The sequence below is a fragment of the Phytophthora ramorum genome, assembly GCF_020800215.1.
Source record: "Phytophthora ramorum isolate Pr-102 chromosome Unknown Phyram_PR-102_s0018, whole genome shotgun sequence".
NCBI classification, from domain to species: Eukaryota; Oomycota; class Peronosporomycetes; order Peronosporales; family Peronosporaceae; genus Phytophthora; species Phytophthora ramorum.
Genome location: NW_027150664.1, coordinates 1,089,575 through 1,109,298, shown reverse-complemented (window position 1 = coordinate 1,109,298; position 19,724 = coordinate 1,089,575). Strand labels below are relative to the sequence as shown.

At 48.6% G+C, this 19,724-nt stretch overlaps 2 protein-coding genes across 2 annotated transcripts; both read right to left on the bottom strand.

Annotated features, from left to right (window-relative positions):
- Positions 1-16,553: 16,553 nt before the first annotated feature.
- On the bottom strand, positions 16,554-17,213 carry KRP23_13719 (uncharacterized protein; the record flags this gene model as incomplete). The annotated part of the gene is made up of 1 exon (XM_067884467.1): positions 16,554-17,213. The coding sequence occupies one exon, from the start codon at positions 17,211-17,213 to the stop codon at positions 16,554-16,556; it is 660 nt and encodes a 219-aa protein (XP_067738482.1).
- A 1,387-nt stretch (positions 17,214-18,600) lies between these two features.
- Positions 18,601-18,999, bottom strand: KRP23_13718 (uncharacterized protein; the record flags this gene model as incomplete). The annotated part of the gene is made up of 3 exons (XM_067884466.1): positions 18,601-18,668; positions 18,752-18,884; positions 18,961-18,999. The coding sequence occupies 3 exons, from the start codon at positions 18,997-18,999 to the stop codon at positions 18,601-18,603; spliced, it is 240 nt and encodes a 79-aa protein (XP_067738481.1).
- Positions 19,000-19,724: the final 725 nt, after the last annotated feature.

Genomic DNA, 19,724 nt, shown 5'->3' with positions numbered 1-19,724 from the left:
GGCTTGTCGCTGGGAGCGCCATGCGCTCCGCCGCCTTGTTCCTCGTCCGCGGGAGCGGCGGATGCTCAACCGTTCGCCTCGCGCGCCCGTAACCGGACGGGTGTTCGACGCTGTCGTCATCAGTCAGCAGTACTGCGCAAGTCGTGCAGAGAGGGCCATCGCTCGCTCTGCGCACAACGTGCGTCGTGGACGTCCCGTCCACGACTGTGACATGGGGCCAGTCTCTTGGTGCCACCAAGAGGTGCGTGAAGACTTCGCTCACATCGAAGTCGCGTCGCCGTTTGACTGACCGGGCTAACCAGTCGATCTGGGGCTGATACCGGGACAGCCATGGTATACCCAGGATACAGTCAAACGCGTAGTTCATCTCAAGCACAATGAAGTTGTCATTGCTGCGGAAGCCGTCGAACGTATACGGCAACGAGACTTCTCGTCGCGCGACACGGAACGGCTTTCCATCCGCAAGCTTGATAACGACATCACCAGGCACATCACGCACGGGAACACCCGCGGGTAGGATCGACAGGCATGAAGCGCGGAAGAAATTGTTCGTCGCTCCTGAATCCAGGAGCGCGCGGAGTGGTCGTCGGGCACCGGCGACATAAAGGCTGACAATAATCAGCCTCGAGTCGCCATTAGCAGTGGTGGCATTAAAGTGTGCATAGAGCACAGGGGGGCTAGGAGGTCGGGCTGCCGCCGGGGGACCCGGACCTCCGTTCCAGCCAGTAGGTCGCCCCGCACCTACTGGCCCCGGCCGTTTTTTGGCTGTACGGCCGGAATCCTCTCGTCGGGCGTGACGTGCTTCATGTGGGCGAGGATCGGAGCTGGCGCGCGGCACACCGCCGCGCGATGACCAGGCTTTCCGCAGCGGAAACAATTCAGCGAGAGGTCGTTCTGACCACCGCGGCCTCTCCCAGAGGACGACCACCGTCGATTCTGCGAAGCCTCGATCGCATCGATCTCCATTGGCTCGGGTACCGACACCCGAGTTTGCGCAGGCATCGTCTTGGCGTATGACGACGTCACCAGGTAGTCCTCGCGTAGCGCGAGAGCGAAGGCTTCTTCCAACGTGGCAGGCTCGGCGCGCGTGAGACAGTACCGCGTCATACCTTCACACATACCAAACACAAAGACATGGACTTGGGAAGCCATGTCGATCGGCTTCGTGACGATACACGATGCAAGGTGTCGCATTCTCTGGACGTAGTCGCGCATGGCCATCTTGCCTTGCTTTAGGGCGAAGAATGTAGCTCGAACGCGCGACTCATCTTGCGGTGGTTCGAAGGCGAGACGCAGGTCGCTCTGGAGTGCCTCCAGAGTCGGGAACGCGTACTGGTCGACGACAAGTTTGCCGAGAGCCCATTCTTTGGCCTTTCCGGATAAACGGGATAGCAGGAAGTTCACCTTGGCTGATGGCGCCTCGATTAGCCTCGAGGCGATCGCGATGTCGATCTCTCTGAACCAGCGATTCAGAGGTAGGCGATCAGGACCCTCGCCAGAATAGGAGGATGTCTCCATCTTGACGGCATTGTTCCTGGACGCATGCGAGGGAGTTGATACTCGCCGTTTTGCTTCGGCGAGCTCGCGGTCCATGAACTCTTGGATGGCTTGGCGCTGTTGGTCGGGGGTCGCTGAGCTCAGCAGCGACGTGACGACGGTTTCTCCGGACACCGCCGCGAGGCGGTGCAACGCTTGCCACTCGATAGACGTGAGATGGGGGAAGGCCGCGTGTTCCAGGGTCATCACTGGAGGTCCGGCGGGCTGGTCTTCACTCATCTCGAACTTGGTCATGGGAAGGACTACGAAGTGCTACCAGGTGTAACGGGCCAGGTGAGTGCCCGTCACTAGCTTACACGTAGCGGTGAGGAAGCGTCCAATAAGCTCAGGTATACTGAGACCAAGTGTTTAGTCTAGGGTAAAATCAACTCTGGTTTATTATTGGGACCGGGGCGGGTGGCCCTCGGATCCATGTGAACCACTCAAATGCAGGTTGACACCTGATTGGTCGAAATGGGTCTGGCTCCCCACTTTCAACCAATCGCAGGATGACAACGAGGCACACGCTAGCCGCGTGCCTTTGTCTCTACTTTGTAGACCTACCTATATAGATCTACCTACATATGTAAATGGGAGGGGCCCATTACACGGGCAATCACTTGGCTCGTGAGCAGCAATTCTCCATCATCTGTCTCCGAGAGCACCCACGACGAGTTGTTCTTCGGCTATGAATGGGTTGACGACCATATTCTGGTCGAACCCGACAGAACGTATTGCCTTGGACTTGCAGAGGCGACACTTCGGCTCAGCATGATGGCTGTCCTCGGTCCCAACAGTATCAACGACTCAAAGTTTCTAACTGGTCAACAGAACTATAAGCGCTCGGTCTGATCTGGAACACTCGCGATCACACAGTGTCAATGCCACACGAATAGATTCAAAAGTGTCTCGATCGAGTCTCTGTGCTGTTGTCCGCCGAAGATCAAGTAAACAACAGCTTCAGAAACATCTTGGCAGTCTACCCCACCTTACTACGTGTCTTCGGGCCGTGAAACCCTTCTTTCAGCAGCTCCAAGTTGTGTGCAATGGGCTTCAACCATTCCAGTCGGTGCGCTTATTTGAAGCCTCTCTGTAATTGGTCTACTTAGACCCACTACTTAAGCTTACACGTGTGCGCACGTGTATGAGGAAGCGTAAGAGTATTTTACTTAAGTTCAGTATACTTGTATCCGCAAGTATACTTAAACCTAGACAAAGAAACCGAACGATAGCTTTGGTGCCAAATGAGAACTGTATTGATTGTAAATGGGGTTTCCTCCTAAAACTGATATTTCTAATGAGAGGTTCTGCCATTGGATGGCTGCAGAACCCCTACCTATTGAATGACTCTCATTGGTAGAAAGGTGTTACTTTCTACCAGTCATATGCCTTTTGCTATGAATGTGGACCACCTTGTGGAGTGGTCACCTGAATGTATCCCTTAGTGCATGTTGCACTAAGGTAGGAGGTGAACCGAATGTATAGCCCCGCTACACTCTCGACGTGACCTCCAGTGGTTCTCCAGTGGTTTCACCACATTCTATCGGATGGCCACCTCGAAAAGTTGCCGCTTCGTTTCTTTGGAGATCTCCCCGTACCAACTACATGGACCCTTACAACACTGGCCTCGCGGTACTCAACCCGGCGTGCGACGAGTTTATACAGTTGCGCTTTGACGTGGAAGGGATTCGCCTTATTGAGGCTGCTGAGTCAACCGGCTTCAACATTAACGTGCGCGAGCATTTTTGCATGGCGCTCGCCGCCTGGTGCTGGGGAGCAAGGCTGCTGCGGGACTTCAATTATCCGCATGTCGTCTGCTGGAGCGACAACGTATCCGTGGTCTCATGGATAAATCGTCTTCACCCTCAGAACAAATTTGGCCAAGAGATCAACCGGGCTATTGGCCTAGTCGAAGCCGTGTTTAAGTTTCGCATGTCAGCCCGACACCTCCCGGGAGCGATCAACCGCATGGCAGACGCAGGAGCAAGAGCATGGTCACACCCTTATTCACATTTGTGGTCATCGTTATCCTCTTCTTGGCACCAGGTGCAAGTGCCCGAGCACTGGAGGCGGATTTATAAGACATTCTCCGAGTCCTGCAGTCCAATTCATTGGTCAAGTCGTCGCCCAAGCGGTATCGTTCATCGTGGCGGCAGTGGCAAAGATAGTGTGCAGACATGGAATACAGTCTATGGCTTCCCAACGACTGAGATTAATGAGACTGGAAATAGTTTTGTGTCGGCGATGGATAAGTTTGATATATACCTTGCATTTAGTGAAAGTAAAAAAAGAGGTAAATCATTAGCTCGAACCAATGCCATGCAGTACTAACGCCAAGTCAAGCGTTGGCCGTTAGACAAATTTCCCCATCATCGAGCTTCCTTAGAAGCTCGTTTGCTAAAAATATGGGAAACATTTGGCAACTTCTGTATGAAGAGAGGTGGTGGCGTATTTGTTATCAAAGCCCCCCCTTGTATAAATGCCGACTTGAAGTGATGGTTATACATTTGTGTAGCAATATATGTTGTAAGTCTGATAATACAGCACTCCTCTTCTTCCTGGGATAACCATTTGGTCGTGCCTCGGACCTGACAATACTCCACAAGCGCAACATCAGCGTTGGCGCAGGTGGCGTACTCTTCTTAAGTTTGATTCGACTGAAGACTTTCAAATAACAGGGGCTGTCGCTCTTCCCAGACACCAACTTAGTGCCTACTCAGTTCTGGCCATCGCGACCACCTTGGCCGTCCAGACTGCTCCATGCGTCGACTTGATCCGGAACCTGCCACAGCAAGCAACCCAGACGATAACCACGCCGACTACTGACGTATCGCGAATTGATCTGCTCTACACCCCTCGTAATATCTGCAACACTCGCAGGCCCTGCCACTAGCCGACACGGCATTGACAATCTGCGCTAATGTTAATTGAGGTCTGAGCCGTGAAGATTTAGCAGCAGGTGCGATGAGAGGCTAAGCTGCCATTCTTTCAGGCGCGGCGGAGACCAACCTGCCAGCGGCTGTGATGAGTTGACTCAACGCTGGATCTTCGACAGGGGTCCCAGAATGAGCACGACCAAGAAGGGATTTAATTATATCTTCAACACGAGCAATGAAGATGACAAGGTTCCCAAAGTCCTCACAGGATGTGAATCGAAGGTTGACGTGACCCTGCAGAACCTGATCACGCTGATGCAACGCGTCCTGTTCACATACTGCATGACGCTTGATACGGTCAGCTTCAATATCAACTACGAAGGGTTAGATGCACTCACGGCAACAATCACCCGCCACTTTTCGTTGCTGAGAGCTTTCAATCCTGAGGGTCCTGTAGCCATGCGTGTTGAAGGCTCGATCGCGTCTACTGCTGTCGGATCTTCTCGCGTGGTCTTCGCATCTTGAGCATCTATCTGATATATCCAAGAGAGCCAAACAACACCAGACAAAGCCACCAAGCAAATATCGAATATCCCCAAGCAAGTATCCAATAACTCGGCCGAGCGAACCAAGAAGGAAAAGATCTTCGATCACCCAGCGGCTGTCATTGAGCACTTAATCACGCTAACCAAGTGACAGGAGACGTGGGTGGACGCACAATAAGCCAAACAAAACAACGACGTGATAACTACAAACAAACGTGACCATCCAGAGCATTTACAAGAACCACAAAATATCAGCATATAAACGAAGAAACAACGCAGAGCTGCAGTCACTCTCTGGTATGTTGTGTGGCTCTCGTGGTACACACACGACCCACGCGGGCAGACAACCGAGCCGAAGTGCCAACGGTCGAAGGCTAAGGTGCTGGTGGCCTACGTGAAGCTATTCTTGACCGACGACTTCGTGCTGGACTCCACTTGTGACGGCTATCGGTGCTTGAGTTTGGAAAGCGAGCATGGGAGAGGGTAATAGTGTAACGGGCAATCACAACATCAAATCGTGAGGGTCCAGCGTGATGTAGGGAAACTCATGTTTTCGGTGGACCACCTTGTCTGGCCCAGTTGGGTACATCGTACCTAATCGGAGTGCACCCTTTAGCGACGAACTCGGTAATCGATCGGAGTCAGCGAGCATCAAGACTCATCGAGCGTAGAAGTCAGCGAGCGTATTCCATTTGGGAGTTATTCCAAGTGGGAGAGGATAAATCAGGGATCTGAGCGAAGGGTCGGCGGAAATCCATAATGACCCGACTTGGCGAGGATAAATTAGGGAGCCGAGCAAAGAGTCGCAGGGAGATCTATAACGACTGTGTTTCACTAGTCATTTGTATAGGATCGATAGGGGACCAAAGGGGGGAGCCCGAAGAGACCCCCCCCCCCCCCCGAAGACACAGGGATAACAAAATAGAGCAGAATCTTCTAAGTCGAAGAACAGCGTACACATTCCCGGTAAGTCCCTGCGCGGGCTGGATTATGTCTGCCGTCGTTCCTCGAGAGCTTAGCTTGTAGAGGAATTGACAGGTAGCGCCAAGAGATTAAGTTCGGCCCGGGGTGGGCACTTCTCGCTACCAGTTAAGACATACCTCGTCGAATCGACGAGTCGGCGGGTCTGCACAACACAGGATACCGCAATCTTCTAGCTCAGCGTACTCGGCGCTCGGCGATCTGTAAAAGCGCTCGCGCGCCGACGTCGGTTTGAGGTTGAGTATCGACTTCTTTATCTTCTTGTATCCCAGTCTACGATTGCTTTCTACACTGCATTTGACAGAATTCCAGCTAGCCAACGCTTAGCTTTTGCAAGTCCCAGCTTCTCTTCAACGACGGATCTTTAAACCAAAGTCAGTCTTATGTTGATGCTGATGTATTTCCCATTACCCACAGTCTTCCGGAATCTACGCCACCATCAGAAAGGTCTTTGTCGTAGTTTGTGTTCACCAGATGTCGAATACGCGCAACTAGATACTTGTACTCATTTTGAACTCCTTCATCGTAAACTAACAGAGTATTGATGCAGGTAACCCGCGCCGAAAGTGGTGTGTGATTGTTGGACTGGCCGGAGGCCCCGCGTATTGAACCATTCCCAAAGTACCATAAGGCGTACTCAAACCCGGTCCCCATAAGACGGTAGGCTACTAGCACCTACTCCTGAGGTCGACGTAAGCCCTGTCGTGCGGGTTTCAGTAGCTTAAATTTCTGTACAGGGCTACACCGATTTCAGTGGGCCAGTGGTCACACCCAGTTTTAGTCCTGATCGCATATTGGCCGTAATCTCAATCTACCGGGGTTGGCATTAAGGACTGAGCGCTTGTGTTGTAGGAGCCAACAATCAAAACTCTATGATTATTTGCTCGACCATGATCCAAATGTTGTTCAGTCTGACGTCAACAATTTGGTCCGGAATGTGACAGGCCACTGTCACACGGTTGCCACCGCTCCCTGCGCGGCGGCCTATCAACTTACAGTATAGGATTATTGGTTGGGACGGTCTCGTGTGACGAGACCGTCTTGGCATTCAATCAGAGTTTATTTTAGCTGTTACTTCTCAAGCGCGAGTGTACGTCGGTAACGGTTCCGTCTAAGCCCGTTACACGGAATCACGTAGCTTCCCTGTTTCCAAATAGGCATAATGATGGCACGGCTGCAGCAGTGTCAACTTTCACCGCAGTAAGCCATGAAAACATATCTATAGTTGATGAGACTGAGTCGGTCGAGACAGAACTGATATCGCTATCCTTATATCACATGTGTCAAATGTACAGTCGTTTTAGCTTGCTGATCGACAGTACTCACAGAACTAACCAGTAAGTGTTTAGGGTTTTGTGGCCCGTTGGAATGATCAAGTCATGCTACTTTGTGAAAGGTACAACTATCCACTGTGTACTTTGATGGTGATGAACCCGTTTTAGCATAGTGGTGCAGCACTCCTTGCTTGAGGCAAACGACGGTTGGCACATGGACAGAGCAATCGAACACTTCAAAAGAGCAAACAGCAACCAGGAAAAGATGTTTCGAGTTATTTTTGTAGAGAAAGATCTGAATGAGATCCAAGTCTTATAAAGCTACGTCCCGACGGTTGTATCGTGATTTTTTATTTCCATGCGATTAAATATTTAAAAGAAAAACGCGTGAAACCCGGGTTCGGCAACATATCATCCGAAGATCCCACTTCCATTGATGCTGCCGTTCACAAAAATGGGGTATGTTTCAAGTCAAAGCGAGTACGACCGGCCCTTCAAGTCCCTACTTAAGTTGAGTGTTCGCATAGGTCACGATGGTTTCTTTCAATATTTCGAGCGCAGCTGGGATAGTTGCTAATACATGGGGGGGTCATGCAGCGCCGCGTGCAGCTTCTTCACTTCAAAACCACACTAACAATCCGTTTTTGGGGATATAAAATATGGTGTAGGTAGGTCCATGGATATACCAATAGCATTTGAGTTTAATATACGAATATGTAGTTGCATTGCACTTGTTCTGCTAGTACTAATATTGAATATCATATTTTCTGAAATTTTTCCGAAACAGACATTGGCCTGGAAAGTTCAGGACGTTCAATGAGGACAGCACCTGGACTCCATTGCGGGCTCATTAGCCGGATGTACGGTCAATATGAAGCTGCATTTTGGTCTGTGCCGTAAGAAATGGAGATTTTGATCCGTTATTACAATCAGGTGTTAGTACTGCTCTACTAATCACGCAACAATGCCTTACTACTAAAACTATATATCGGTTGCTAACATCAACATTACCATCGTCTCACGGTTTGCTTGACCAATGACACCACAATTATGGCACAGTACGAGACGGCACTGCTGGAAACGCCAATGATATCGCGTTTATAATATTCAGTTAGACGACTTTAGTGTTTGTTCTACTAAAGCAGAGGCTCGGGGCATAATACAAATTTGCTTTATACTAATATTGTAGTATTATCATTAGTCCTAACCATCACAATCCTATCAATCCCTCATATGCAGTCACTGGCGAAGACTTCACGAGAAGATATTAATTATGAACAATGGATCGTGAGAATTCAACTTACCACTTTAGTCGTAAACCAACCCCCTTAAACTACGAACGACAGCATTGTTTGCACACCACGGATGGCAAAATTGAACTGAAGGCCTTGACTTCCTTTATTCGTAACCTATGATAGTGCTGCAAATAGAAACGATACCAGCAATCTGCATTGGTCAGGCGGAGAACTGTGTAAGCAGCAAGTATTTTGTAGAACTTCGTGTTGGGTCGTGCAATCGGACCATACAAGAAACCACCGCACTTGTTAACGACACTGACCTGAGGTTGCACTCTGGTTTCTCTCTGTGTTGCGTATCAGAAACTAGCACGGTTGAAAATGCCGTTATCATACGACTGGCGGCAAGTCGATCATGTACAAGAGAAATGCGCTTCCACGGAGAAGTTAGACTTGGTGCACTCTATCAATTCCTATGCCACCATGAAAAGCGTTGTTCAGTATGCCAGACAACCAACGACAGTCATCAGATGCGGTGCATCCCTGTGTAGTGATAAGAATACTCGCCGCATTCGCCGGACATACTACTGCTGTCGTACAGTCTGGTAAACTAAAGGAAGACATTGGGCCAGTGCTGAACCTATGCCTTTTACGAGAATGGTCGTCACGCTACACAAGTTGGGTCGCCATACCCGAGGTCCTTCGCGCGTATGATGAAGTACGATGTGTGAGAGATGACTGTAGCTTCTATGACCCCGAGCCGAAATTTGAACGCTCTGATTGATAAATTTTCGCTTACCCAGAACACTGTGCCCAAGATTCAAACAATCCAGCATTTTGTGAACAGCATTAAGAAAACGAGTGTGAATCACGCTGCTTTCCTAGACGACGTGCTGTATCTTGCGAGTGAGTCAAAATACAGCGAACGTTTTGACGATTCTACTGCGTTTACGTTTGGACACAACTTCAACGATCATGAAGATCTAATTCTAGGCGAAGGTACAGATGAGAAACCGTTTGTCCTAGCATTTTCAACGAAGTCCATGCTTCGTCAAATGGATACCCCAAACATTCGTTTTCACATGAATGCTATTTTTTGTGTGTGGTATTTCGGACGTCTCGAGGGGTTTCTTTCCAGTGGCGCCATTCTTCGTCACAGAACGAACTCAAGCACAGTACGCAGCAGCTATGGTGACAATATCATCTCAATATTTCCGGGTGGTTTCAATCAAGAATTTTATGGCAGACGCTGGAGCCGCCCAGTATAATGGATTTGCACGCGAGTTTTCACTGAACGTGAACGCGACCTATTTGGTGTGTTGGTTCCACGTAGTGAAGAACGTCGGGGGGATGGATGAATATCCTGTCCGCTTGGTCTGCAAACATCTCTATGCACTACACTCGAAATCCGACCGAATACCAGGTTTTGAAAGCCAATGCTTTTTTGAAGTGGGGGGACCTCAGAGCTCTGGATACTTTCACTAGCTACGTCAATGAAAAATGTTGTATCACGATATCACAAGTGGAAATGTTTCCACTCTCCGTCCGGGTTGCAAAACCCAACAAACCTGCTGAAACCTTCAACAAACTTATTAAACGTGACTACGGCCTTCAGATACGCTTGAAAACGGGTGACTTGGTGCAAGAGGCACTTTTGCTTTGTAACCATCAGTCCGTTCGAGCTGAAGGTTTTGTCAGTGCTGCGAAGGCAGGCGAAAATCTTGTCACTCGTGCAAATTAGCCGTGGATGGAAGTTAACAAACGTCGTATGGAACGTTGGGAGGGGCCTACTCGTGGAAGGATCCTGAACGTGACTAATCGAACTTGTCAGTGCAGAGCATATTTTAAATATGTTTATTGTGTACACTTGTTTGCTTGCCTTAAGAAACGTCAGAAGCAAATTCCAGATTGGAAAGAACTGCGTCTACTAGCCGATCGAAGAATTAAGCGTAAGGCCCCGACAGCATAATGTAAAACTCGTAAACAGAAAACAACCATTCAAGGAGGTCACGGTTGAGCCAGAGGTGATCCCGGCAGTCGGTCATCGGGCGAAACACTGTCCACACCGCTGGTGAAGGGTTCAACGCGCAATCAAGACATATGCACTCATGGCAAAGAAAACATTACTCATGATTGGATTCGAATACCAAGTGGAGGATCCGCCGAAGGTGTGCGTCAATACCTATTGCAATCATCCCGTGTTGATAATTTGGAGAGGGGTTTCGTATATGCTATTGTGGATCGTTTTGGTGGTGATTCAGATTACTGGTATCGTGTCCAGTGGGGGCCAGCCCGGACGGTTACCGTTGGCATGATTCTTGGCTTCCAAGTGTCCGTCTAAGAAACAACGGCTTTGGAGAGACCTGCAATACGGTGGTTTGCTGAAAAACGACAAATGGCGGTTCATTTTACGAATATGGCAAACGCAACGGTCGCGTTGGCATTATTGGGATGGAATGTGCGCTGTTGTAGCGATAGGGGTATGCTGTTGGCCTTCTTCACAGCCCTGGGTGGCATTCGCCTGAATTCTTTCGTGCTTATTTAAAAGAGTGTTCTGACCGAGCTTGACCATTATCACTAAAGGGGATGACGACCGGTGAGCTACGACGCTACATTAAATTTGTGAATGCGCGGATCTCAGACACGCATCTGCATATAAACATTCGACCTTTGGAACTCAACATTCTTTCGGGTATCAACGGAAAGAAGGCTCTGAGATAGCCAGTGTTGTATCCTCTTTTGGATGGTGTCTACTTGTGCGCGGCATTTGATTCTCTCAGAGTGACGCACTGCTTTTGCACCAAAGTGATGTGTGGTTTATGGTATCGAAGATATCGACACTGACCTGGACAAATGGGGTGAAGATGTAGGATTTACTGTGTCAGATGGACGAGCACCTGTGAGGATGGAAGAGTACGACTTACAATGGATTGTGAGTATTAAGTTCCTGAAGCCTGTAAAAGTTGGTCGGCTGGAGCTGTGAAACACATGCCTCGGTCACATTTTCCACTGTTAGTGTTTCCTCCAAACGTTGGTCACCCTGTGGTTGCAGTAGCACTCATTACCACATAATACATTCAGTATTTGTAAAACATGAATTATGCACCAGTGCATATTTACCAACCTATCCATACCCATACATTGCTCTTTGATTATTCAGAATTTGTATAATGCTGAGTTATGTACTAGTACATTTATAATACGGGATATGCACTAGTGCATTTGTGCCGCATTCGACAGGTAAAAAAAGAAAGAAACAAAAATCGATATCATACGTCCTCAGACATGGAAGCCACACCGCTGACTATGTAGTTCTTGTTCGCACAAGCAATGACGTGGAGCACATATTCAGATTTGCGTTTGCACGGGGCTGTCTGGAAATGCATGAGTCTGTGTATGCACGTGGGTATATCCGCAAGCGTTCAAGGCTTACAGACCATCAGCTTCTCAAGTCCGACAGTAAATGGCTGCTTCGTCGAGGAGGGATACAACTTAGAACAGCGTCGCTATTGCTGGATGGAAGAAGAAAAAACGTCAAGAACTACACCAGACGCATCATTCCCCCGTCCGTCCACAGGCATCTTAGATGGGCGATCTGTTCGGAAGACAGTGTCCGGTCGAGGGTCTCTCTCTGACAATGAAAACAAGGAGTGTTAGACACAGTTCAAGTGGTGAAACAAGTGGAACATTATCGAATGCTTCAGCGAGTACATTTATGACTCTGATTAATGATACCATCCCGAAGAACCAGCGTACAAATTCGTCGTCTGGCACCACTTTGAATTCGACGTGGACACCAGTGATGGTGAAGCTCCATCGTGCCCGATGCGGACATTTCGATTTATGCAAGAAAGAAGAGTTACTCCGTGTCCAGACTGCATACCATCCGGGCAGCTTGGTCGGGCTGATAAATGCAGCAACCAACAGCATCAAAAGTGCTGTTCAACAGGCATGGTCTGAAACTGGTGCTCCTTCGGGACCAACTGCATACGCATCCGTCACCAAAGAATCAGCCTGTGTATTTGCTCAATTGCGGGGGATCACTGCGTCCCTCCCTGAACCTTGTGTCACAACCGACGAGCCATGTCCATATTTCGCTGAATCTCAGATAATGAAGGCACACGGCAAATATAATGAAGCTGTAGTTAGTGCTTATCGAAAAAAAGGTGCAGAAATCAAAGAGAGAATTGATCTCTATGAATCACTCCTGCCAGCACGTTTCCGAAGCTTCGGAAAAATCGACGGGATATGTGATTTTGAAAGCGAGAAGATATAGCAATGCGCTCCACACGAAAGGCAATGATAAATACCGCTTATATTGATGAAGATATTCTCCTTGTTCTATATCTACTCTCACGATAGTGTATGCCCGACTCTACGCGGGCGGCCACATTTGCTTCTTGCACCGCTGCTGCAGCCTCGCACTCCACCAACAGACATATTGCTCATTTGCCTAACACTGCCGCGCCAGCTCCCAGACCTCCTCCATTGATGATCTCCTCCATATTGGAAGTATTCCATGTCTGAGCAGTTCATTTAAAGCGCTTCACTTTCCATGTCGTATAAGCGTGATCAGTCTTCAGTAATGTGCGCGTGACGCTGGATATTGTTTTGGCTGCCTTGACCACGGCCGTCCTAATCCCCCTCTGCGGCTCGCATCGGTCAGGCTGAAGAGACCATAACCACAACGCCGAAAAGAAAGGCTGTCGTTTCTGTGACTGCATCGGCTCGTGGCGGTGGGAATTTTTATTCGAAAGAGCTGTGAGGCTGCTGTAAAATGGGCTCTGTGCGGATTGGTGACAAAGTGAAAATGAGGTCCTTGAATTGAAGCTCCACCAACGTGTGGATCCGACAGTTAAGGCGAAGCTTCTCATAGTTCTCATTATCCACTCGTTCCCGCTTTGTTCATGCAGTTCTACCCTTTGTCTGAAAAATTGACGTCTTGCACATGGAAGAGATTGGCATCGTCGAGAAGGTTGTACCCGCAGGCTCTGTCGAATGAACTGAGCAATATCAATTCAGCGGCGCCTTCGAGACGGCGGTTCTTCATGTGGCGATCGAGATCTTCTAATGTGCTAAAGGTTTTGTCGCATCCGAGCCTCACAACGATATCATCCCAACACTACCTGCTCAAATAAAGCTTGCTGTTGCTCCGGATCATGCAGATGCAACCTTGCACGGCGCGCGCATGTTCTCACGGAGCAGCACATGCTTGCTATAATTACGTGTATCTAAACCTGTTTTTCACAAACGGAACATGTGGTGCATTGCACTGTCTTTGATTTTGAACCACTGTTCGCGATGTCAACTGCAACCCCCATGGCCTTTGCCAGGTGCCGTGGGCATAGTTTAAAATCAAGGTTGGCTGTTTTAATTATAAGGTTTCCTCCGATTGCACGGCTGTCGCTGAGATAGACCTCGGAGAACAAATACGTCAATTCCCACAACCAACTGTCCTCCCAGTCCAAAGCATTGCCTCTAGTTGGTTCGAATCCGATGATTATAAAAGCCTAGCAAACAGAGGGCATCGATGCCTGCCGTCGACTCGCGAGATAGTGTTGTAGCGGGGCTACACAGTCGATTCACCTCCTACCTTAGTGCAACATGCACTAAGGGATACATTCAGGTTGACCACTCCACATGGTGGTCCACATTCATAGCAAAAGCATATGACTGGTAGAAAACAACATATATCTACCAATGAGAGTCATTCATTAGATAGGGGTTCTGCCATCCATCCAATGGCAGAACCTCTCATTAGAAATATCAGTTTTAGGAGGAAACCCCATTTACAATCAATACAGTTCTCATTTGGCACCAAAGCTATCGTTCGGTTTCTTTGTCTAGGTTTAAGTATACTTGCGGATACAAGTATACTGAACTTAAGCTAAATACACCTACGCTTCCTCATATACGTGCGCACACGTGTAAGCTTAAGTAGTGGGTCTAAGCAGACCCATTACAAGTGTAGTGGGTTACTCACTTTGGCTACCCTTTACCAGTATGTCCGCTGCAAGATGTAACTGGCGAGAAACTTACGATCTATCGAAAACGTCAAAGGAAACCACTACACGTAGATTTCTTAGGCAGCACAGGGATACAAAGACTCGATAACACGCATGAGGAGTCTAGCGACAGACCAACAAATACACATCTGAATTTGCAACATGAAGACCAAGTCGACTATCAGGAATGACCACAGTCGACTACAAGGCCACATTCAGCGTGCCATTGCATAAGACACACGGTTTTCTCAGTGAGCAACCTAGTAAACTTACTTGTTGAAATTTACGGGAGCAAACACTTTGTTGTTCGTTGCGGAGAACTACCTGGTCAATACATGAAGTTTTGACTCATACTCCCTCTGGGCGCGAATGATTGCCTTAAAAAACAATTTCTCCACAGGATCTCAGCGGGTCATTTAGTCGGAGGTGGAGGTGGCATTGGCGCTAACTATGTACATATTTTTTTTGTCTCGGCAGGCATGGCATAAGTTTTGGCGACAGCTTCATTATTTCCAAACATTTCTAGGCGCTAAAACAAATGTTACAAAGCTAATCTGAAGCCGTGTCGATTCCACGAATCAATGCATGTCAAGCTAGGACACAGAAGGGAAAAAAGTTTTCCATCTACTTTTGCAGGCAATCATTCATGACCGGAGGAAGTACCTTCAATACAGAAGCCGTTGTAGCCGTAGTAACAGAGGGATTTCATCATCCACTTGCCGGTATTAACGAATCGTAAGTGGCGGTGGGCACGCCATTGCGATCGCTCGGGTGGCAAGTCCTTCGGGTTGCGATCGTTTTTAGTGCAACCTGTCGAAGTGCTTGTAGAGAGAAATGGATTGGACCCAGCACTTCCAAATGCTTCAGGGTGCAGCTTTCAAAGTCATTGCATAAATCCATGGGCAAGTCGCCTGAATATCTGGTTTTACCAGATGTGGAATAGGCAACCTTCGGGCAACATCCATATGGAGAAAGATCCCTTGCACTTGTAGTGTGGTGATGGACAGCGTTGTAAAACCCTCGATTTAACGAAAGTTGGGGGGGGGGGGGGGGGGGGGGGGGATTACCAGTCTAGGGGCGGATGGGTAAAAATGGAGGTATAATCTAAAATCACGAAACAAACAGTCTATCTGGGATATCCGGACAACTCGAGGTCTGCAGCGCACTCTATCGTCCGACGCAGACTAGCACAGATCCTCTGATAGTATCTACTAGTGTATGCAATACTTTATTAGTGATATTCTCACTATTGTAATACGCATCTAGTTCATATTTCTGGAAATAGGTATGGTTTATTAGTAATTTAGTATTTGATTGCGGTTTTAGTTGGCTGACTGTGCCTAAAGCCGCGCAAATTAGTAATTTAGTATTGATATAGTACTGTCAACAGTAGCATCAAAAATCTATTGCTTCTATGGGGTTGGTGGGTTGCCCCAAAATTCCATTAACCAAAATCGAGAATTTCTCCGTAGTAAGCACCTCATTTGGGAGGTGCTTACTTGAGTCGCTATGTTTGCTCTACTTCTGTGGATGACAATCAAAGCATTTCAGCAATACCACACAAAAAACAATTCGAACGCATGTAGTGTTCATACAGCAGCCATACGCAGATGTGCACCAACAAATATGATAGAGCTTCGTAAGTTGTCGCTAAAGACGTTAGTGTTTGCGCAGATCACCCGCTTGTTCTCCTTGCTCTCGTTTGTTGGGAGGGAGCGATTGTTGGTCCTCGTCCTTTTCATTGCCATTCTTGCTTGTCCTTTCACGCAAGCTGCTGGTGCGTGACTGCAGTAGCCCGGTGCATACATGAGTCCTTGAGATGCAATCTTCTTCAGGCTCTCGTCTGTCATCGCGTTGGACAAAACGGCCTTCCACGGGCGCGTCCGATTATTTTCCTCCAACTCTCAACGATGACGCAAGTCACCTTCTACGAGCCCCATAGGATTCCACACGGATTCTACGAGACTTGCCAATCTGGGAGCCACTTCCTCATCTAGGAGCAGGTATACTTCACAACGCAGCGAACGATAGCACAGTGTGAACCTGAGCTTCGACGAAGCCATGCTCGCTTCGCCCGAATCGCTCAATTTCTTGGCATACACTAGTCGATAGTTCGAGTTGTCTTCTTCTTGTAAATGCGAATGACGTCGCGGAAAGGTTCCTTGCTTAGCGGGCTCGCAGGAAGGGTTTCTTTCGGCGGGTTCACAACAGGTATGTTTCCATCCTCTGGATCCTCCTTCTTCTCCCTCTTCTTCTTTTTTCCAAACACGAACGAAGGACACAACTGGTTCGCTGCCGACTTGGAAAACTCATTGTCCGAAGGGTATCTGTTTTTCACTTGCACCAAAATCACCGACGCCTCAGTCTTCCACTCCACCGTCAAACCCACGAGTACCTTTTCCTTCCGAAAGATCGGGATCAACAGACCCGCTCCTTTCTGGTTGCGCGGAAACAACCCTGCAGCCCGATGCCCTAGCAAATACCACACCGTATCCTCATTTGGTGGAAGTTTCAGCTGGACGCAGTGAGTGAACCCTATTTGCCAGCCATCCCACCGCAAGCACCAGTCGTACAACGCAGTCGTTGTCGCTCGGTCTGACTTAGCCATTCCTTTCTTCTTTAATGTCTTCTTTTCAACACCTAGCTCGTTCAAGAATTCCTGCACCGATATAAGTTGGCCGGTAATCTTGCACTCAGAAATCCCCTTTTCCCCCATCGCATACTTGTCCATCGCTAGAAGCAGCACAACGCGAGCAACCATCTCGCCATCTCCGCCAGTATCTAGCGTATCAACTTCTTGAGCTGAGGCAGAATATAATTTGACAGTGCGCCATCTTGTCCATACCACACTTTCATCGCGCCAAGGTGAGCATTGGGTCTAATCCATAGCTACTCAAGTACCCCTCTTTCTCATAATTCACATATGCGAGAATCGCGATGAAGCCTACGATGACCCGTGACGTCAACGCCGACGTCGAGTACGGACGCACATCCAGTCGACAGACCATTGACGCAACATATCCTCGTTGTAGCTGCCTTTCTCTTCTAGGTCGCATCTCAGTAGCAGTTTGCTCGCTGCGAGACTAGGCTTTAGTTATTCCCCTGGCTCCATGTTCTACAGCTAGATCGGTGACCGTCATCTATGGCCCATTCATATCAGCGCGGTCCAAGCCTCATTCATTCTCACTTCCGGTCAAGGTAGCCTTGTACGCGACGATATCTGCACTCCAATATTTGCAATCCTGGATTGTATTACCCACCCCGACCTTATCGTCTGCCTTCGTCTCAGTTTCCAACAATTTCTCCATCCACCATCACTTCATCCAGCACTTCACTCATCGCTTCGTCACTATCTGCCGTGTTTGTGCCATGTGTGCAATGCGTTCACCAAAGCACATCCATCGTGTGAGTAAGCACGAAAGGTGGGAATGCTGGTAGCTCCTTCCCTTCGTACTTCCGAGATAATTGGTCCAACGATAGCGGCGGTACCAGGTCCGAAATCTTGGAGGGCGTATCCACCAGTATGCCAAAAATGCCACCTCCAGTGTTAATTTTATTGTTCGCAAGAACGAGGGCCTGTTGCAGCAGATGAAAGTAGTTGCTGCTGTTGTGTTCGAGAGCAAGAAGGGACCTGGCTCTGTCTACGGCCAAGATCACCAGTGGCGCACTCGGGCTCGCTGCGTCGTTTGGTTTCCCCTTCAACGTTTTTTCGGACGCCTTGAAATGTTCTGCTGCGGATTCGTTGGCTCTGGTGTCTGTGGATAGATTCGTCCACTCGCTCAATGAATGCTCGTGCGCTTGACGATATATCGCCAGCAGACGATCTCCGATTGCAATATGAATAGATCCTTTTGCAAGCAACCAACTACGCAGCTCTTCTGTAGCCTCAGGATATCCCGTCGACTTGTGCAAGCGCGTCCATATGTACACAACTTTCAGCTTTGAGTCAGGATGTTGAACCTCTCGTGCAAGCTCAAGAAGCATCCGAGTCTTCCCGAAGCTGGAGCTTTGTACGACCGCTACGTAAGGCGCCTTGAACGATTCTCTCTGCTTGCAGTACAGATCCCAGCACGTCCACAAGTATTTCTCGCATTCAACCCTGGCATCGCCAACGTACTCGGTAGTCGTGAACGCAAACTCGAGCCACTTCATCTCATCTTCGCATGGGTGGCTGCTGCCACCAACTTGGCCACTTCCATTGCATCGGCATGGGCGACTGAATATTGAAACACCATGGACGAGACAACTGATGCGTGGAGTATGTCATAAGTCTTGTCCACACAATGCTCCCCTGCCCACCGTCAGTCAAGACCGCCTTCTTCTCTTTAAGGTCGTACTTTGAAGCGAAAGGTTCCGACTGCAAGCGCCTGGAAACCTCATTGTTCATGAACTTGGCCAGCGCCTTCGCTGTGGCCTCCTGGTTCAGCGTATCCTGCGACCACACAGCACAGCACAGCACAGACCATACTACTACCGCCACTACATGGAATCATCTGGGCTTGACGTACCTGTGCTGAGCTGCTAGGAGCGCTCTCAGTGTTCTCCATCGCCAGGGTTGTAAAACCTGGGTTCTCTCTCCAACGCGAGGGATTGGACTGCGCAACACGGGCAAAAGGAGCTGGATAGTTATCGCTGGGGTACCACAGTGAAGGAGATATTTATCGGTAGACTACCACAACGAGCGTTTGCCTCTACTATGAAGTCTAGTAGGGCCTTAGACTAATTCGGACTTTCAGAGCTCTATCAAGACTGGTCTGCTGGTATTTAAGAGCTGGGCAGGTCAAAACAGACTTTAAAACCGATTTAGCCTCTTTTGCCAGAACGGATTCATGTAATTGTATTGTACTTTGCACCTAGTTTGGCAAATGGGTTGCGTATTCAGGCCTAATTTGATCCATAAAAAGGTGATCTACCTCTATTTTAGAGTTAATTATGCCTACGAGCTCTTCCCCTAGCTCCCTCGATCAGCAAGGGGAACTATAATACACAAGGCAGATAGCCAATCGGCCCTGTTTCTCTCGCTTTCTCCGCCTTTAGTCAGCCTCCCATCGTGAGCTTAAAATTGTCCCAGGGCAGCCTATCCATAATTAAGCATATAATTAGCTATGAGAAGGCAGCAATAAGGCTTATATGGGACTAGGATTACGATCGAATTGAAAGGCACAATATAAAAAGCGGCTGTCGAACCAATGCTTCGCGAGCATTGATGACCAACATAGAAACGATGAATTTCCATTCCATAGTACTGGAATGCCGATCCTTATTAATAGTC